The sequence below is a fragment of the Gallus gallus genome, chromosome 14 (assembly GCF_016699485.2).
Source record: "Gallus gallus isolate bGalGal1 chromosome 14, bGalGal1.mat.broiler.GRCg7b, whole genome shotgun sequence".
Classification (NCBI taxonomy): Eukaryota; Metazoa; Chordata; class Aves; order Galliformes; family Phasianidae; genus Gallus; species Gallus gallus.
In genome coordinates, this window is record NC_052545.1 from 6,585,181 (window position 1) to 6,606,641 (window position 21,461).

General features: G+C 39.1%; 1 protein-coding gene across 5 annotated transcripts in view; it reads right to left on the minus strand.

Annotated features, from left to right (window-relative positions):
* Positions 1 to 21,461, minus strand: part of ARHGAP17 (Rho GTPase activating protein 17) — a 39,452-nt gene that overhangs the window by 909 nt on the left and 17,082 nt on the right. The window contains exons 2-21 of one of the 5 annotated variants that reach the window (XM_015294471.4): positions 20,992 to 21,031; positions 18,194 to 18,298; positions 17,302 to 17,378; positions 16,124 to 16,235; positions 15,857 to 15,933; positions 15,540 to 15,651; positions 14,567 to 14,635; positions 14,323 to 14,404; positions 12,171 to 12,298; positions 11,723 to 11,834; positions 11,151 to 11,232; positions 10,620 to 10,700; positions 10,049 to 10,162; positions 9,703 to 9,794; positions 9,410 to 9,566; positions 7,950 to 8,192; positions 5,850 to 6,013; positions 4,835 to 5,449; positions 3,864 to 3,887; positions 1,903 to 1,947 (exon numbers count right to left, since the gene is read on the minus strand). In XM_015294471.4, the coding sequence (XP_015149957.2) occupies positions 3,865 to 3,887; positions 4,835 to 5,449; positions 5,850 to 6,013; positions 7,950 to 8,192; positions 9,410 to 9,566; positions 9,703 to 9,794; positions 10,049 to 10,162; positions 10,620 to 10,700; positions 11,151 to 11,232; positions 11,723 to 11,834; positions 12,171 to 12,298; positions 14,323 to 14,404; positions 14,567 to 14,635; positions 15,540 to 15,651; positions 15,857 to 15,933; positions 16,124 to 16,235; positions 17,302 to 17,378; positions 18,194 to 18,298; positions 20,992 to 21,031 (2,485 nt within the window). In that variant the 3' untranslated portion in view covers positions 1,903 to 1,947; position 3,864. Of the gene's footprint in view, positions 1 to 1,902; positions 1,948 to 2,989; positions 3,888 to 4,834; positions 5,450 to 5,849; positions 6,014 to 7,949; positions 8,193 to 9,409; positions 9,567 to 9,702; positions 9,795 to 10,048; positions 10,163 to 10,619; positions 10,701 to 11,150; positions 11,233 to 11,722; positions 11,835 to 12,170; positions 12,299 to 14,322; positions 14,405 to 14,566; positions 14,636 to 15,539; positions 15,652 to 15,856; positions 15,934 to 16,123; positions 16,236 to 17,301; positions 17,379 to 18,193; positions 18,299 to 20,991; positions 21,032 to 21,461 lie in introns of those variants that run through there. The other 4 variants (XM_004945258.4, XM_046900956.1, XM_414864.6 and 1 more) reach the window with 4 other exon arrangements.

The window sequence follows — 21,461 nt, forward strand, 5'->3', positions numbered from 1 at the left end:
GTTTAACACTCTGGACAGTGACATCTCCCCAGTAGTGCATTGCTGGTGCATTTCCTTAGGAAGAAAAGGGAAAGGAAGGAGCAAGGGCTATTATCAACAAGGGTTTCTCTGACAGGGCTGGCACGCACACTCACATACAACAGAAACACGGGGCTAAGCCAAACCAGAAATCTCATCCTGGGGTCATTTCTCCTACATACCTTCTTTTAGCCATGTACTGTACATAAATGCGTTTTCCTATGAATGACAGAAAGCAAATATGACAATGTCATGTTCCTCAAGGACCCCAGAAAGTGACACTACACCCTGGGTAGTCACATCAGAACAGGATGGTCACTGAGCATAAATGGGCACCTCCTTACCAGCCCAGAGAGCACTGCCTGGGGCTTTTAGAAGCGACAGGCACATGTACAGTGTCACAGGAGGCACTGACATAAGAGGAAGAAATGACCTGAGACAACACTCATCTCCTGTGTGCAACAATATCCTGTTCTTTGCCCCCTACTGATGTAAGGAGCATTTTGTTCAAGCTAAGGTGTGCAGGAAGGACAAAACGTTTCCCGTGACTGACTGCACTGGCAGGTAGAAAAATCAAAAGAAAAATCCAGAGCGGTTTAAAAGATGTGAATGAGCATGTTGTCATTGTAAATCAGCTTTGTAAAACAGTAATCCATGGCATTACTTACTGCAACATTCCAAACAGAAAATTGTTTAGATCAATAAATCCATCTAAGTACCTTGCTTTTAAACTCAGGTGGCAAAGACAGGAACCTTGTAAATACTTTGAATCCTATCATTAAGTCTTCAATTTAGCACAGAATTTACACTGCAAGTGTTCAAGTTAAAAACTTCTGTGCTAAACAAAAAGGAAGAGGCCAAAGCAGATATAGAAGTGAAGCCCAAGGCAGTGTCTCCTGCTCCTTCCCCCCCAGGCCCACAGGCAGGCACTCTCTTCTCATATAAAGAAATTCTGTAGTGGCACTGCTAACATGACAGCTGCAACTCCATCACATTGTTGCCTGACACCAACTGGCCTGTTGTGCACAACACAGTCAAATGTTCTCCCCATTCTGAAAACCAGTGCTAAGTCACTGTTCAGCAGATCCAAGAGAGCAACAAAGAAAATAACTTCTGTGTTACTTTCAAACCAAGCCCCTTTTCACTTAGCCTCACATCCATGTGCCTAACATGAAAATTTAAGTACTTTTAAAATCAGTTGATTTAAAATTAGAATTGTTTAAAGTTTAAATGTTTTAGGCATTTTACTACTGTCATCAGAAGCACCATTACATAGAAAAGACTGTACTCGTGTGATTTCCTGAATTCCTGCATATTCTCTTACTCAATTCCCCATGGTATGCCCAACCACAGAGAAGGTGGCACTGAACCCAAGCAGCAGAGACACTGCATTCCTGCATTCTCTCCAGTATCTGTCACTACTGCCGAATTCTCATTCAGAACACATTTCAGAAGATGTGCTTCAGCTTCAGAAGCCCACAGAGTTCTTCCTGATGCTATTGCACATTGAGGGATGAGATCATCTCAAAAAAGAGGTAACAGTGTGAGATGACACAGGAAAGGAGTATTTGTGATTAATAGTACAGCTAAGCTGAACACAAAATGAACCTCTGTATAAAATACACAGATTTCTAACTATGATTTTCAGTAAGTTGAAGTAAAACGTGAAACTGGCCAGTCAAAACAGGAATTTTACACATTCTAGTCTTCAATACTTTTAGTATGTTAATGTAAAAGCAAGCATAAACAGCCATGCTTTTTGCATGCCACACTAACAATAATGCAAGCAAGCAGTGTTATTTGTGACAGGTTAGTAGTGGGCATTAGCACACACATGATTACGAATTAGCGACACTGTTGGCCAATCATATGCCTTTTCCTTACCATTGAACTTTCCAATACAGTTCATACTGAAAGCAGGTCAAACATCTAGATTATTTAATAAAATTTTTGATTAGAATATTCTTTTCTATGGCTCATAACTTTAATAGAATAGAACTGCAAATAGAGTTTGAGGCATTACTGCCCAGAATATGGACAAAGAAATTCAATAGTATCCTGGAAACAATTCAGAATTCTCATGCTGATATTATAAAGTCTGCTGGCAACTTAATTTTGGCTTCTATTATGCCTGGTTTCCCTTGCTCCATTATTTAAGGTTAAAATGGTAAGTAGTTATTTCACATTGTGAATCAGGTAAGCCAGTTTATAGTACCAGCCAGTGCTTAAAAATGCTACATGTGCGTGTGTAAATGTTAGAGCAGATACGCTTACGTAATATGCAGTGGTGTTAATTCAGAACAAATATCATCTACAGAAAAATAAAAAGGACTGATCTGGAAAAGCTGGATGATCCTGCACTGAGCGTACTGCTTTAGACAAGCCTGGCTGTCACTTTAACTGTTCCCCAGTTTTTTGTTTGTTTGTTTTCAAAACACAGTAGGTTTTCTAGATTCCTTTACCAGCTTTGCTAAAGAACCCTTCATCACTAGCTTTCCTTGACAGACTTTCCTGGGTGGTAGCTTTTCTACTGTTGTTTATCATACAGAGTTTACCCAGCCAATCTGCTAAGGTTTGCACTTGGGAGGACTGATGTCTATTAATTCTTTTCTAATATTTTCAGGTTGATAAGCAGATCTTAATTATAGTGTTTTTTGTTTGTTTGGTAGTTTCTTCAATTGCATCCAAACTACAAGACAGCTGTGTACTAAAACTAGTAACCACTGAAAATGTGCTTTCCCTGGAAGTCAGCACTGCCGTGGTAATTCACACAACCACTATCACATTGCAGATGCTTTGTGTAACTTAAACTCCCCCACTAATGAAGCAGCTCCCTGCATACCAGCTGGTTATTACTTAGAAGGCAAGCATTTCTCCAGTTACACTGGGGTAAAACAAATTCTGCTTAACTGCTAGCATTAGAGCAATTTCCCCAGAACCAGAAAAATTATCTTTACTTGGAGTTTGACTCATCAGCATTGTTCCCATTCTCAACTTCTGTAGAAGTACTGTAAAGATACAGAACCTACAGCCTTAAGGCTGAATTCAGTTTTGAAATGAATTTGTATTTTAGAGATGCTGATAAAAAGAGCAGGGGTACAATCAGGAGATATCTTGTTATAAAACACAAAGCTATTTTTTAGTTGCTTAACTGCACACTAACTGCTAGTTTCTTGCATGTAAAACTATACTTCTGACCTTGAGAATTCTGGAATGCAACCTCAACTTTTCCAGCCTATCATGCAGTTGTTACCTTAACAAGGTAACATATTTCTGAGCTGCAATGTATCAACAGTGATATTATTAATGTGCTGTTTGGCAGCTGCAGTTGAACAGACTATTAGCGAGGCTGGGGCTGACAGAATGCAAATGCAAATATGCCAGAGTACAGATGCTGCTGCATCTGCAAAGGGGTTTAGTCACACAACCGTGTATTTTGCCAAATCAGATCCAAGTAAAAATAGCTGAAAACCTAAAGTACAAGCTACACTAAAATGCAACCACAAAACACTGAACTGGAGAAAAAAAAATACAAGCTGCAACATTTGCCTGCACTGATGAGAAGAAATCTATTTTAAATGGGTCACTGCTTCACACCTGGTGATTGTGGGAAGTGTTATTCACTACAGTTATTTTTACCATTTGTTCTAAAGTATGAATTAATATTCATGGGACTATTGAAATTAAGCACAGGTCCTATTACGTCTTACAAACAGAATGACATAACGTACAGAGTTGACAGAGAGCACGTATTCCAAAGCGCATATACAAAATAAAGCTACAAATAAAATATTGCTTTGCGGGAGCATTTTAGCTTATATTGCATGTTTCTAGTAAGTACAAACCTTATTCGCAGTAACCATCCCCACCTGTGAAGGCATCATGGGGTAAAGCTGTTAGGCAACAGAATTTACACTTTGCATTCCAAAACATTAGTCTCATTGTTCAGAAGCTGCAGTGTCATTAGAAAGTTTTAACTATTATTAAACATGAGTAGGTTTAAAAGCATTAGTGTCTTACATTTGCTACCTTTTCCTTCAGAACTTCCTAAACCAAGAAGAGGCTCATCAGGAGCACATTTCAAGATCTGCTAGCTTTTACTTTCTTCAGCAATTAACTTTTTTCCAACATTTAAATTAATATTATCCCTATCAAGCTAATAATTATGAGCATTGTAAAGTTCCTGGGAGAAGACAAAATTCATCTTTCATTCATGAATGTCTTAAAAAAGTCCTCACTTAAAAATGAAGATCAATCTAGAAACTAGTTAAGTGTATTTGATTCTTCAGCTTACAGATTTCTGATTTAAAACCCCATCAGAAGGCTGAACATTTTACTTTGTGAGCATGAAGTGTTAGCATCCGTTCTACTAGAACACATATCAGTGATCACTTCATTGATTAATTATCTCCTGTAAATCCTGAAATATACTATGCCTGATGGCATCTTCTCCCTTCTCCAAATTATTTGCCTTTTCAGCAAACAGAAGCATATGTCTAGGAGACTGCCATGATGCTGAGGCTGGAGAAAGCCCTATGGAATCTGTTGCTACTTCAGCATCTTGCATCCAGCACAGAAAAAGAAAAGCAAGCTAATGCACACTTCCCCCAAGTCTTTCTGCCTCAGGAAAGGAGACCTTCACTATGGAAGACACCCAAGATCCCCAGGTGAAGAACAGGTATGTGTGCATTCTAACTGTAAATGAGCAATTCAGTATTTCAACTGTTGCTCGTGCTTTTAAAATTACACATAGCTACAGACATTTTCTTCATTTCCACTCCCTGAGGAGACACAGAGTATGAAAGAATGCACTCACCTGTTACTATTTTGGAAGCTGTTTGCGTGGGATTTGCAATAATACCATCTCCAGCCAGCTGAGAAGGAGGATGAGGAGGAGGGGGAACACTGGGTCTGTTTCTGGGCTTGGGCACAGGCCGTGGCCTTGGCAGTGTGCCACTGTGAGGCGGAGAGTGAGACTGTGAGGTGTCTTGAGTAGATGACTGCGGCTGTGATGGCGGGGAAGTAGTGCTGTGTTTGCCTAGAGGGGGTGTATCAGGTGGCGTTGGAGTCTGCGGAGGAGTGTAACAGGGCTGCTCTGGTCCATGTTCACTGCTGGGTGCAGAAGGAGATGCTTGATTGTTTGCTTTGGGCTGCAGTGGAGGAGTAGCCTGAGTTGGGGGCTGTGGTGGTGGGTGGCTGGGAGCTTGGATTGGGGAAAGGCTGCTGGAGTATCGCCGAGGCGCAGAAACCTGGGAACTGGAGGTCATGGCTGCTCCCTGGTTTGCATGTTGGGCTGGAGGAGAAGAGCTTCTGGCAAGTGGCTTTGGAGAGATAGAAGGCGGCTGAGCAGCTGGGGCAGAGCTTTGGCTTCCTGGCTGCCCTGGTGGAGGGTTGGCTGGCTTGGGAGGTGCTGGTGCAGGCTTTTTAACAGCTGTAAATGGAAGAAGGGAGATTTCATGGCTATATGCTGTGAAACCAAACTCTTAGAAGAAGGAATTAATAGCTCTATGGAAAACTTAAGTACATTACTGCAATAAAATAGTACATTACAAAATAAAAGTGGTATCAATAGAAAACTACAGAAATGCATATATTTGTTTACTAATCGATAGTTGAGTGACTTCATTAAACAGTGTTAATAACATTACTACCAGCATTCATGAAGGAATCCAAAGATACGTACAGCTAAGCCCTAGTGAAAGGCAAGGGAACTGAACCACAGTCTGGAATAAAGGAAGGCATGATGGTAAAGTAATTTTAGCAAGCATTTTTGCAGTACATTAAGAACAATTGGAACTCAGTGCTTTAAAAGCCAAACAAAAAAATCATACCTCTCCTCATTGAATGGGGACTGGGACCTGCTGCATTCTGTGGCTGATTAACAGAAAGCTGATTAGTGCTACTTGCTGACTGGTTTGGGGCAGTGCTCACATGCCCACCATTTCTCATGGGTGGAGGAGTAGCTGAAGATGTGCTGTCCTTAGGTTTTGAGGTACTGAAAATCAAAAGTCTCAAGTTAGATGATGATTATAAAATGCCTTGTGCAGATCAGCTGTACCTTTAAGGTTTACATTATGAACCATGCTCTAGATCTGACCCTCAAACATCTTCAAAGCCTTCTGCACTGGCTGTTATTGCTGACAAACTGAGCACTGCTAGAACTCTTCAAAACATTCACAAGTAGGCTTCAGACAAACCTGTACAAAAGATTCATTACCAAATTAAATCAGGAATCCAATTAGTTCTGCAGCATCACAATACCTGTTTGAATTAAATACTGGTACTCAGAGCGCAGCCTCCATACTAGAGTGCCCTTTAGGTTCTTTAAAGAAGTGTCCCACCAATAAAGTTCACATAAAATGACTTCTCTCATTTCCTCATTCAAATATAGTCACTACTCCTATAACTGTTAACTTTCCCCAGATACTGTCACAGCATCACATCCAATTCACTGGTAAGGAGTAAGCAGTGACACTCTGAAGCTCTGCCAAAAAAAAAAGAAAACAAAACCAAATTGCTGCATAACTCACACAGACTAGGCAGATGTAGCCCTCACTGCTCAAGTCTGCGGAGCCTCTGGAAGCCCTCAGAGACTGCAAAAGCTGTGGATGTGCAGAGAACAGTGGTTCTCTCCCTACTGGCTGAAACTTCCCGCCCCGCCTGGAATTCAACTTTTGCCCCACTTCCACTATTCAAGGGAGTCCAGCTTTAGATGAGCATCTGAGAGAACAATCTCAGTAAAACCCTGGAAATTCAGATCAGGACAATTCAGTTCTTTCTTGATATTGGAGAGAAACAACAATTGAGTATGAACAAGCCAAGGTGTTCTGGCCAGTGCCGCCTCATATTTCCTATGCACTTACAGTCTTCATTCATTTCTCTCTGCAACATTTTCTCAATCTCAAAACGCCAAAACCTTTCAATTACTTACTAGTGCAACAGCCCTAATTTCTCCAGATGCTGTTATTAAATTTCAAGTATTGTATGCTGAGTTTGAGCAGGCTTCAAATGTAGTTTTTAGATGCTACACTCAAGGTTTCACTTTAGCTTCATCTGCCACAAGAGACATCACTAGAGAATTACTGATCTACAGGGGATATTTAAATGAGATACTTTTGCAAAAGCACCACCTGGGACCAAAAGCTATATGCAAAAGAATCAGTGCTGCATAAAACTCCATTATAGCTTTTTAATGCAAGACGCTACGCAAGAGATTGATGCTTGGGGAGCACTACAAGCATTTTCATGCACTTGCTACATCTCTCAGATCTCAAGAACAGAAAAAGCAAACTGATGCTTTCAACATACATGAAAGTAAGAGTCACAGCTACTACAATTATTCTTGGAGTCCGTGTATTCTAATCCTGAAGACATGATCGCACAGTTTCCATCATAATTAAGTAGCAAAGAAGTTTGTACACAAGCTTCTCCTAAAGAACTATGACAAATTGACTTCTAGTTTTCTGGGGAGTCTGGTCACCACTAACACTTGCCACAGAAGAAAAAGACAAATCCAGATAACATGAACAAGAAACAACAAACAAGACCAATGGGTTTCTAGCATTGCCACTGGCAGGTTTTGATCTTTCAGCAGCAAACTGACAGTCATGCTGTATGGACACCTCTGGAGTGTAACTTGGAAAGGTTAACATGGGCAGTGATAGTCATCTTTTTTAGTATTTTTCACAATTTTTTTCCTCAAGAAATTCCTTATTTTAGGAAGATCGATACTAGAACAGATATTCAAATTAAAAGATTGTAGAAATAGAGCTTTTTTTTTTTTACAGTGCTTCTGCCCACACTCAAAAAGACTGCATACAACAACACATCCACTAATTAGAAGAGGTGCCTTGTGAAGCTGATACAGCTGACATCAGTTTGCTGCCAAAGCAGCCTGCTAAGCCACTGCCAGCAGAAGCCATACCTCTTACCTGACATCCTCATTTCCTTGACTTTGTAACTGTTCTGCTGTGCCAGCAGAGAGAGCAAAACCAGCACCCACTGGGCTTGTTTCAGCCACAGCAGCTTGTGAGTGCTGCTCCACTCCAGAATGAGCCAGCACGCCAGCCTCTGTGGGTGGAAGTGGTGGCTGGAAAGCTGGGGATGTGTGCTTTCTATTTATAGTGCCACATCTCCGAGGGTTTGCTTGGAAGTCCATAACCTTGACACCAAAGCTACAGAAAGAAGAGAGAGTAAACACACCACGCCAGCCAACACCAGGTAACTAAAGCAACAAGACAACTGGTTGTTACAACCCACAAAGACAAATGCAACCCCTGTTGCTTAGCATGCAAAGCAGCAACAAGGAAAGCTCCCATTGTCTGCATACAACACCATTAATGTTAAGACATGCAACATTACTTGGCTTATCTGCACAGAGGGTAAACTAAACATAAGTGGAACAAGTTACTCAATAACATTTGAAGACGGACACTGATGACAATGAGGTCAAAACATTCAGTGTTTTTACATGTAAATACATATATTTCCTTTCACACCAAAGTATCTACTCCCTAAATGCTGTATGTAATAGAAACAGAATCCACGGGACAAAGTCTTTAAGTTGTTGTACAGATTTCAAGACAGACTAAAAATGACCTGGATATATGCTTCCAGGATTTACTTTGTTCAAAGAAAAAGGTACCCCTATTTAACTACGGATAAAGAAACTAACAGATTTGAGAATGTGTTTTAGTACATTCTAGAACTGAATTTTATGTCTGTTGAGTTAAAGACAATGAATCCTGAACTGATTTTCTTCTGCTCCTTCTGTCACCATTGATAAAATTACGTGTGGCTAACCACAGTTAACATTTAGGTAACAATTTAACATTTGCATAAATAGCTATAAAGAAGACAGCACATTACTTCAATATTCATGGTATGAGTGATAATAAGTGAGTGTTACACTACATGTTATATGGGAAAACAGCTTTTTTTTTTTTTTAGCATTTTACTATTTGCCATGGTATACTGTACCATCTTCAAATCAGAAGTCTTATCATGAAGGCACCAGGTAACACCACCTCGGCTTATGGGCTTTGAAAAGAAGCCATGGAATACCAGAAGTTAGATACTGACAGATGTTACTACATACACTTCTGTTTCACTGGATTTCAGACCCCCCACATCTGTAATAGGAAGATGGTGATTGGAAGCAGTAATATCTGCCTTTTTTTTTTTTAAAGTCATGCACAGAGTATATCTAGTACATTACCTTTGAACCTTCCTCAGGCTGCGGTAACATGGGGGAAAATAAATCACTATAGTTACCTACAGTACCTTCACAAAATTCTCCTCCTGAGACCACTAAACACGTGTCTAACTTCAGCCTAAGTAGTCCAGTTCTCAGGAGCGAAGACTTAAAACCTAATCTGAGAACAGAACATACCTTTCCTTCTTTAATAAATCCCCTTCCATTACAGCCATACTAACAGGCCTCTTCCGTTCCAGTGTCCCAGAATCATATTCATTGCCAGTGTGTGACAAGTGATTTGAATTAACAGCAGGAACTGCAACAAATGCCCCAGACACATTGAAGTCTTGATCTGGAAAAAAGACACAGTCATCAGAAGACATATATATACAAAATGGTGTCACATACACAGAGAAAAAGCTACTGAAGGTTTACTTGCAAAGGGTTATCACAAATACAGAATTCCTTTAACTACAGCAAGAATTTACCTCCAGGGAAGAACCAGTCTGCATGCTGAATAATCGGCTCAATAATTGCTACCACATGGACTGAAGTTGCTGCTGCCATTTCAGCAAGGGATCTGTGGAAGAGATACATAGAATAACATATACAGTTCTACCAGAGTAAGAAAAAAAGACATCTGGCCTTAAATGGCACGTTATGCTAAGCATGACAAACCAGCACTTCCCTAAGTACCACATAAAGCAACTCTGAATATTTTTTTTAGGCAAGTACTCTGTTGATGTGAATAGTCTACATGATATAAAACAATCTGATGGGAAATTCTACAACTTCATGGAAGTTCTGCTTTGTACCTTTCCTAAAACCACTTACCCTTCGGTTTTTGCCCATAACAAGTTGGGGCCCAAGACTATTGCGACATTGCTGGGTGTCATTTTGTTGACATCACTGTTCTGTGCAAGCTTTGCTAAAAATTTGATTAAATACCTAAAAAAAAAAGACTAATTAGACACCAGGAAGTTTTTTTTTCCATATAATGTGATGGAAGCTAGTACAACACTGAGGACATAATTAGCTTTTATAGCAATTAATAATCCTGTTCATTTAAGACAACATTACCAACTAAGTTTTTCTTATTAACAACTAGGCCAAAATTCAGGAACTCCCATTACTGCCAAAAGTATAATCTTTTAAGTGAAATAGTTCTGTGCATCACTATTTTGCTACAGTCAGTAGTGAATTAACTTAACTGAAAAGTTCTACCACTACCAAAACACTGCACATCAACTACTTGATGAAACAGGATGTCATTTTATAAATTTAATAGAATTTGGCCAAGTAAAAAACAAACAGGAGGATTAGCGTTTCAGCTAATTAACATTGAAACTAGCTGCATAGCAGCTTGATGGTTGAGCACTACAAGTCAATATACCTGCACACATACCTGAAATTAGCATGATAATGCTTAGGTAATTTGTTACAAATCTTCCACAACTCTTGTAGCTTCTTATCCTGGTCCTGAATACTGAAAGGGAAAAAAAGAAAATGTATTACATCTTTCTTACAGATCACAAAAATGTTATTTCTGAAGAGAACAAAAAGAAGTGACTGTATAATTTTCCATTTATGCCTAATCAATGCACATTGTTGTACTCAGTAATTCAACAACCTGCTCTACAAACGTTTGAATTATCTCAACCTTCAAAGCAGCCAAAACTGCTTAAGCATCGACACTATTCAGGCAGTAGTCTGAAAGCAGCCCTTATGTTTGAAGACAAAAATGCTTGACATTTCACCACATTTGCACGATTAATATTAAGGTACAACACAAAAGTCTAATTTGCTAGAGAAAATACCTACATGTTCAGAAATGAACAATGTGAGCTTAGACTTTTGAGTTCACCTGAAGATCCAAAATTGGTAAAAAAAAAAAAAGTAAAATATTTTTCTACATAGCCATTTGTAGCAGGCTTACTTTGCAGCTTGTGTCCACTCCTCATACAGAGCGTAGGTCATTAAAGGCTCCGGCAATTCTCTCAAATAGGACTTCAAGGCACCTGCAGTGTGGAACAGGCAAGTTTCTTAGCCAATGCTTTCAGTCTATTTAAAATTGCAATTTTAAGTCTGACACTTCCATAATCTGTTCAACACTGAACACAAGAGGCTTGTCAGTCATTACTGTAATTAGACAGAAATGCATATTATCAAATAATGAAGCATCCTTCAAAACAACCTTATTAAAGCTACATATGGCTCTAGTCTCATGAGAAGGGCTAGCATGATCAAGGGAGAAATATGATATTGGAATTACCACAATCACCTGAATTTTAATCGCTACTCTGGCATGCAGGCATATCAAGTATGTTCAGCACGCGTGCCCTACACGTAACCATGTTAAGTTATGCAATTAATTGAACTTTCATTTTACTTCCATTCACTGTTTATCTGCACGGAGGTCAACACTGTAGCAAGTCAACAGTTAAAGGAACAGAATTAACTTGTGTTCCACCCATTTGTATCTGTTTTGAATCAGAACATTTATAGTACCTGCAACAGCATGGGGATCAGAATAAAATTCATCAAGTTGTGAAGTTGAACAGTCTAAGGCAGCTTTAAGCTTTTTTAACTTGGAGGCTCCAGCAGCAATTCTGAATAAGCCCTGCATGATAAAAAGTAAAAGTTTTATGACTCTCTCAAAGCAGTTCAGAGTTCAGTGTCTTCTTCACTTTATACTGCTTTACCAAGCTGACTCTTGATGTGTCAGTGCTGTCTGATAACACCTTGGTCCCCCATCACCCTTAGTCCATTACCCATTTTTCATTCTACTCATCTCAAATACACTACAAATAGTACTGAAGCCTTTAACGTAGATAGTAAGTCTTGTAACATAATGAGAAAAGTTACTTAAGCAAAATTTAAAAGCACAGACATCAGTCCATGAGTTTCACTACATTTTTCTCCTTTCCTTCATAGAGCATGATATAGGGCTACCTACCTCCTCCCTCATCCCCGTCTCCAGAAGCATCATTACACAGGCTTCAATAGGGATTGCAATTTCACGACCACTGCGCTTGAGATGCTCTTCTAATGGAGTTCCAAAAGCTGGTTTTTCAGTCCATTTGTCTAATTGAAGAGTATCAAAACACTGAGCAAAATATCTAATGATCACTTGAATTACATCCCAGGCAAGAGAAGAAGAAAGCCTCTAGTACAGCTAAGAAATTTTCAGAACATGGGAGGAGTTGTATAGCTCTTTGATAGGTAACGTCCCTCATATGATGAGTAAAGAGAACATGAGCCTGCAAGTATTCCCAATAAAAAAATACTTCTGCATCTTTCTGGATTGCAAACCAAATACGTATCTTTCATATAACTGAAAGCACGTCTTACTAGGCTGTCACATGTAAGAAAATTGCATTGATTCTAATTTGCTAAGACTCCAAATGTCTTAGGTTTACAAGAATCTTTGAGAAAAATTTTGTCCAGATTTCAGGACCTGGGCTGATCTGAGTTTTATCTGTATTATTTAAGGTGGATAGAAACAGCTGTTAATGTAACATTAAGTTTATTGCTGATTTAAAAATCAACAACTTCAAATAGGTGTTAATCTTACAATCAGAACAACCACATTTGCAGTATATCACTAACACTTGCACAGACTTTCAACTTAAAAGCTAGGGAACAATCAGGAGATGTTAAGTCAGAATTGGTACACATTTCTCCAAAGAGAACATGAATTTGTTTTCTGTAAGTTATTTTTCATCCATTATTTCTGCTGCTTTAATTGAAAAATGCAGATGTAAAACGTTATTAATTGTTAGTAAAGATGCATTGTTTCTTTCATATGGAAAAAAAAGGTTAAGATGTGGAAGGAGTCCTCCAAAGACACGATGCACTTCTGCAAAGAATTTTTTTCTTTTTAAAGAAAAAAGAACCAACATATTAACTATATCCCCTTCACATGGCTTTATTTCCCCTCATTCAGTAACACACCATGAGAGGCCCATGCTATTTTCATCAGTTTTACAAGTTACAGCAAAGAAATCTTAGTAGTTGTTCAAAGTCACAGTAATCTAACTGCAGTTCAAAACAACTGCAGTCACATCCTACACTTAGACACTGGACCACTCAGATCGTATCCCTCTGGGGACACCTTCTAAGGAAGGCTCATCTGTACTGAAGCACTCACCATATGAAAAGCTTTGCACAAAGCAGCTAAGCAACAAAGAAAAATTAAACCAGTAGGATCCGTATCTTGTAAACAGAGCTTTCCACGCAGCCATAATGCAGCCGTAACACTGCATAAGTATCACTTGTTTGTTACTTTGCATTTCATCAGATCTACAGAGAACAGATTATTCTCTATCATCTTTCAGCAAGATGCTCATATTTCCTGACATTTCAGTTTAATGGTTCATCTTTTTACAATATGGATATGACCTGCTACTGAAGATAGCTGAGTCTCATTCAGCTCTGAATGTCACTCGGACTTTGTTCAACCTACTTTTACTAATCAGTAGATTAAGAATCAGTACAGTCAGAATTTAGGATAGTAATTTCAACAGCACACAGTGCATCTTCAGACCAAACCATTACCGACTCTCCTTATTTTATGCTGACAACGAAAAGCTTAGTAGCATGGGGAAGAGATGCAGCTGTCTTACGTAACCCCTTAGCTGCTGATATTCAACACAGCAAACTCAACACTGATGTGCACATTGGGAAAAAAGGTTGCATAGGAGGGGGGAAAAAGAGCTCTTTAAAGTCTTGGGAATTTTTCTGCTGATTGCCTACTAGTTATTCAAGAAATAAAGACCTTGAAGTTCCTAAATCACCAATTTTCATTGTCTGGAAGAGTTAGGTATTAATTAGCAAAAGGTCACATAATAAATAGAAAAATCCTTCCTTTATCCTCTTGGATATGAGATAGATCCTTAGTATTCTATTAGCGTGTTAAAATATGGCTGGAGAACTCCAGAGAATAGAGCAAAGATGGAATTATGCTTGGGAATGCAAAATTGTTAAGTAGATCAAAATGACCTTATTTATTAAGACTGCATGCAAAAGAATCAAGATAAAGGAGAAGAATATTGTGCATAGGTGGCACAGGCAAGGAGAAGCATCAGCCAGAGCACAGGTTACTTTACCTTGATGGGCTTGAATTTCGGGTAGGACCTTTTCTATGACTGCTAATGCTTTTCTATGGTAATCTGCTTGTGCTTCTAATAACTGAGAACAGAAGCCACATTTTAAAAAAACAAAAAGAGCATTAGCTTCTGATGAGCACATAACATAAGACTAGAAGGTTTAGCACACAAAATGTAATCTTTGAGAACTGAGTGTCTATGCATAAGTGCTGCAGTCAAGTTCATACTGAAAAAAAATACTCACCATAACAAAAAACTTAGCATATTCTCCTTCTTTGGACACAAAGTTATACATATCTGCTGCCAGTTGATCCTTTAAAAAAAGAAAAGGATGCAAAATAGCAAGTGAAATTTACAAAGGTATTTCAACTTGTACACAAAGTTTGAACTATTGATTGAGGCCACGTGAACAGCCAGTAATTCACCCACTCCGCTATATTCGCTAAGTGGTAAGCTTGAAATGATTTCATGGAATGAACTATTGCTAACTCCTAACTTTTCCTTTGGGTTAAAAGCAGACATTTTTTAAACAACATCTTATAATTGCGTGAACACAATATAGAATCTATATTGTATTTTTTTAGGGAAAGTATACGCAAGAGCACACTTCATTTCTGAATAGTTGGTAATAATTTAAGACCACACCATTCATTTTTCTTTCAAGCAGAATTCATTCAAAATGCCTGCTTAAGATAACAAAGAAGGTAGCCACTAAAGGAAGCAATTGGATTGCATGGCAAGATTATTTAAAGCCTATCCTGGAATGAAAAGATAAGTACTACTAAGAGGTTTTGGAGTGTCAGTTCAACTGCATTATAATCTAGCATTCAACAACAACTGAGAAGTGAAACAATACATACTGCTCAGAGCTATGCTCACACCTCCTGGCTACTCAGGGGCTGGAGGCACACAGACACCCTGAACATTTAAGTCAAGGCTAAGGCGATTTCTTCTTATAATTGTTTCAGACTAAACTAGCAAACAACATAAAATACTTATCCTAAAAAGTAAAGTTCCACTTAAATGAAAGCACTTCAGTGTTTAACTAGCCCTAATTACATCTTTAAAACATACGGTTTATTAACAGACATGTAACTTGTGACTACAAGAAGCAAGACAGCCAGTGCCACAAGCAAGGCTTACAGAAGCAGCCACACTCTGATTGCTATTGTTGCTAATGAGAGATGTGTAAACAATCAAGATGCCTCTTGTTATACCTTGCATTGTTCTACTTTATTTCCAGCTTCATCCATTTCTTCCTTAAGGGAATCTATTTTTGAAGGATGCATTTGAAAATTTGTTCCTGAAGTCTTGTGGGCTTGGTTATACCTGCAGAAGAAAGGCTGCAGTCATTTGGTGAAATCTAGCATTAATCAAGAATCCGCATTGAGGGCTCACTTCTAAAACTGCTTTTGAGTGGAAAAAGCCAATCATTTCAGGGGTTTTCAGGTAAGCAAATATCAACACCAGATCAGGTGTCAACAAGAAGCCAGCATGAACAGCATAAGACTAAGTACTTAAAATTACTTCTTACCTTCCCCTAGCAGAATCCCAGTCCAAAACCAGCTTTGCAAGCTGTTTCCTCTGTTTCTGAATGTTGGGAATCTCTACCTAGAGCCAGAATTCAAGGCATACATTTATTTCTGAAGAGTGCAACATGCTACATTTTTTAGATTTCATATTTACTTTCCACCACTAACTCATGACTAGCTATCTTATTAGCAGTGAGACAAGCCCTTTTTTGCTCAGTTGATACATAAAAATCCAGATTTATTTCTTCAGCCAGGCTGACGTGACTTACCTCTGTTAGCGTGTTCAGTGGTTCTAAAATGTCTTTTTCAATCTGTACTTCGTGCTGGGAGAGCTCCAATGCCAATTTATTCTCTGCATCACCACACGTATCTAGCATTTTCCTTTAAGAATTGTAGGAAATGGTTGCAATGTGAGTTACTATTGACTAAAGAAGAAAGATTCAAAATAACAATTGTGGGGCTTTGTTCTTTGCTACCCTTTTGGAAAGCCTGCATTGTACAAAGCAAGCCATTAATGCCATAAAAGCAAGCTGTTCTATGCTGTCATTGGCAAACTCAGTAAAGGCAAGGAGTGCTATTAAACCTTTGCTGTCTGTAATTCCTTAACCATTATAATAGTTCTGGAGGCTTTAGGTCACTAGATGATTATACTGGTCCAAGGACAGAGAAGTTAGTATTTATTTTGAAGCTCATCTTTCCATCTTTTGGAAAGAAATTTTGAAAATTCCACAGAAAAAATGGCTCAATGCAGTATTTAATTTTCTCCTAAGCCACTTTATTACAAAAAAGTCTTAATGCTGTAATTGTAGGTAATCAAAAGGAAGCAGTCACAGGTTCCAAAATCATACTTTGACCTTTGCTTCAAGCTTGTTCTAAAGAAAACACATTGTCTTCATTATTTTTACTCAAGTTTAAATCTCATGCAACGGCTCGCAAAAACACACACAAATGTTTTTGGGTTATGTCCTTTAGAATCGCCATCAGCAACAAACAGTTGCTTCAGGAATTCAGCATATTGATGTTTGTTTCAACCACTTTCCTGAAGATGCAAATAAACACTTTGCCAGGCTAAGGAAACTGGCATTGCTTTAAGCTAGAAGGCATTGATGCAAATCTGCAGAATGTAGTATTTATTAATTTTGAACTTCAAATTGGGGTAATCATTTTAACAGTCCACAAAGGAGATAAGCTAAGTTTCAAAAGCTTTTACAACAGCAGAACATCAGAATCCTCTGGAATGCAATTCAGAGCAAGCATAAAACTAGTTTCCAGAAATGTTCCAGAAGAAATGCTTGCTCACTTTTTATTCCCATGAGTTAGAGAGGGCATCTAGAAATATTAGTCTCATTAGCTTGAGAACAGCCTTTGTGTATGTAAAGTCTCTAATTAGAGTTCTGCAAGCAATAAAATCTCAGACAACTACTCATAAAGAAAGTCAGATACTTACCCCAACAGAGTTTCATCACTTAGCTGGGCAGATCCTTCTTGCATATTTTGAGCAAGAGCTGTTAGAGGAAGCTTTTTCTATGGAACAGAATTAACAGTGTTTAGTTTACTTAACGCTATTGACCCTTCCCAGCTTTTCCAGTATAAACCCCTCAAACTTTTCTTCCATTTTGTTTCTATGATACATATATGCAACTCATTGTTTCACTTTAAGAAAATGCAAAGTCACAGGAAGTTTCAAGCTGAAAGATTCATGTTCTCAGACTGTGAAAAACAGTTTGAGTTGGAATGACTAGTCCAAATTGTACCACAACTACTGTAACATTACTAAATAGCTTTAACCTGAGATTTCAGCAACTAGATCATTCATTTCCCTGCAGATGTGTGTCTTCTGTGCCCATTTCCAGAAGAATTGTTTTTCAATAAAAGGAGAAAATTTGAATGTTAATCATTTCTGGCTTTAATGCATCAAGAAAACCTTCCAGTGGCTTTGCTAAAGAAAGTTAAGGGGCAGAAATCAAGTATGCACCAAAGACTTATGGTTAATTTGAGAAACTTGTGCTCAAAGGCAATTGTAAACATGAGGAGCTTGATCAACAAGGCAAAGCATTGCCTTTTCTAAGCTCTTATGAAAGCTTTAAGTACTCAGCACAATGCAGAAATGGGCACCCTGATGATACTAAGGTATTCCAAGTTCCTGTTATTACATCTGGATGGTGAACTACAGTTAGTATTTTACCAAATAATGTCAAAATACGGAATTATATATATATATATTTTTTTACAGTCATTTCTCTTGGATAACCTCAGGCACAGTGTCTGATCAGAACAGAGAAGGCCAGGCTGTATTCAGACAAGTCTTAAAAGACAACCCAAAGAGCAGCTGTACTTACATGTCTCTTATCAGGGTCTGTACCATACTGGCCCTGAAAACACGCAATTAACCGTTTCTGTGCTATGTGGAAAACAGATCTCACAGTGTCAAGACGTCTCTCGATCTAGTAGGTGGAAGGGGGGCAGAGGAGGAAAAGAAAATAAGAAACAGAAGTTATTTTCTTGGCCTCAGCAGAAAAAACTTCCTCCTGTATCACATTTAGTTCTGGCTTGCTTATTTCTCAAGTTTTATAGCTTACAAAGAAGTTCAGATGCTTAACAGAAGTGCCTGACAGCAAAAATATGGCATGTTCTAATGAACACAGAATCCTGTAAATTCACATCCAGAACAATATGCATCCAGGTCAGATCAACACATTTTCCCTTCCCAACAGATTTATTATGCACTTATGGACAGCAACTGCTGGGATAGGATATGCAAACCTCTATGCAGTCGCACTAGGAAGGATGCAGTTAAGTCCCAACAAAAGCAAGCAGTGCAAACACAGATAGCAGTTCCAGCAGAGAGGAACCTCTGCAGATACAGACTAGGAGAAGCCACCTAAAGGGAATCCCAGACAGACAGGTGAAGTTCAGCACAGAATCCCTGCCCTGGGCACAGGAGCAAGTGCAGCACTGGCTCCTCAGAGGGCAGTAGCAGCTGTGCCAAGCTCAGGCCCAAGCTGCAGGAGCAATGCAGGAAGACTGATGCCTCACTGAGACACAGTACTAACAGCTCTTGACAGACACAAGATGAACCCAAGCTGAGCTGCTAGAAAGATTCATAGCACCTATTTTGTTAAAGTAAGGCACAGATAAACTGCCCACGAAAGTCTCATCTGAAAGCACACAGAGCACACAATCTCAAGAATTCAGCCCACTTCTAAGGAGTCCATATGCCCACATAAGGAGTCCATACATGAAGGTGGTACTCTTTGCAGTCCACTGTTGCAGATAAGAAGTTTAGTTTCTGTTTTGTTAATGTCAAGATTAAAAGCTACCAACACATTCCAAATCAGCCTCTATTTGTGAAAGTATTGTTGCGAGGTCATGCAGTTAAGACTTGTTAAAACACCAAGCACAGGTTTTCATCCCCACATGAAGTGCAGTAACCCCAGTGAGGAGCCATCCCCAGCACACCGCCAGCTCACAGCAGCCACGTGTGCTGCTCACACTCCCCAGAAAGGCTCTGGAAAGCTGACATTCCAACAGTCTCTTACCAGGCAGCCAGAATACCAAACCCAAAGGGCAGAAGACTGATAGGAGGAACTTGACCCCAAAACTTCATGATAATATACTCTCTGCTGATCTGCTTTTGAGCTCAAAAACAGCAGGAAAACCACAAGAGACATTAATCTCCATTAAGCTACCTCTGAGCTGAAAATGTGACCTCAAGGCCAAGTTGTCTGCAACCACAGGGCATCTTCAGTGTACAAAGCATCAAGTGACTGCTTTATTATAGGCTACAAGGGCATTCCAGAAAGAGGGCCCATTGTAGAAGCCCTTGCAGTACTGAATCACACTGCTGCTCTTCAGATGGGAACATATTTAACAGATACTTGGAAATGGAGTACTACACTCCACAAAAGAGTAGAAAAAACCAAAAAAAGCTATGACAACCCTATGTCAAAGCTAGTGATAAATATAATAAGAAACACTGGAACGTTTACAAGATGAACAGCACCATGCTTTTAAGCTCTTCAGTTAGATAAGAGCCTCCCTCCCCTCCATGAGCCCCCAAGAGCAAACAAACAAGTGAATAAATTCTTCCACTTGGGTGTAGCCAGTCTGCTCTGTGCCTGGGAAAGCCTTGCTTGCAAAATTTTTTTGGCAACAAGCAGCAGAACTTTTGGCTTTCACTTCTTGTTGCTATTCTGCAGCTAACCAAGAAAACAGATGGGCCCTTAAAGGCTATCAAGGTGTTTTAATAACACCCCTTCTAACAGTTAATTGTGCACACCCCTTTAGAAATTAAAAACAGAGCTGTCAAACTGCTGAGATATCTACGGGCAAATAAAGCAGTCCCATGGAAAGCAGAGTACAGCATTTCAGGTCGGATCACTTCACCATTACTCAAAATGACTTCATACGCTGTAGCTGAATTCAAGTTCTAAAGCTGATATATTCTCTCATCTTCTACTTTAATCGGAACAGCTGGAGGGAGATGAAATAAAAGTAATACCTCATTTGTTTGGCCTCTGTGTCTCCTACACAGGTCTTGAACTTCAGCATACTAAGATGCTTAGTAACTGACTTGAAATAACCATAGCAGTGCAGGCTGAAGGAGCAGCTGCTGTACCTGACAACAGCCAACTCAGCTGCCTTCTTTTTCTTTTTTTTTTTAAAAAGCCTTTCACAAAATGACCAAAGGAAGAGAACAATGTAGAAGAACAAGTCTGTAGCCACTTTGTTTTGTGTAATCAGCCAACCTTGTAATCTAACAGCAGCAACCAGAATTCCACCATGAAACGTTTGATGAGATGGCATATATCATAAGAGTGACAAGTCTGCAAACAAATGTCAGTGTGATAAGTCTGAGAACAAATACTGCAAGCTAAACTAGAAGCACTTATGCACTCAGAACAATTCCAAAAATGACATCTGCTGGCATGCCCTTAGCATGTTTTTTGCCATTTCTTTTAAGGGCCAAGACGGTCCCTTCCAAAGTAGCATGAGTGAAGACAACCCAGCTGTGCCCAATACTGCTCCTTCCCATGCTCCACCAATTTTTTTTTTTTAATAGGTACTCCAGAAAATTCAGAAGGCTCAAACTTCACAAACAGAACATTAAGCACATGTGTTAACTGCATTACAGTACCTGCAGCAGGTCTTCACTAAGCACCTCCGTTTTCTCAGCCCTGGGTAAGGAAAAAAGAACACTGTCAGACAAATTAGCAGAAATGACTACAATGCTTTGTTATCCATTCACCTGAAGGTAAAGGAATACAGTGAGAAACGTGGGACAACCAAATCCATCTTTTTATATTTTACTTCAGCAGTAGTAAATCAATTGGTAACCAACATAAATGGAAGCGTGACCAGCTTGCCTTCATCTCCCATCAACACGACCTTTACCAAAAACCCTCCCATGACCTCATTTTGCTTGATTCCTCAAATCTTTTCTATACTTTTAGTACTATCACTGAAAAAATAAGAAGTATCAGAAGTTAATAGCTTTCCCAGTAAAGGTCTACTCTCAATAGAAAAGTATGGGAATGCTTCCAGTCAGAATATTAAAGGTTGTTATATAATTGTGCATATATACACACACACTCAAAACCTCTGGCA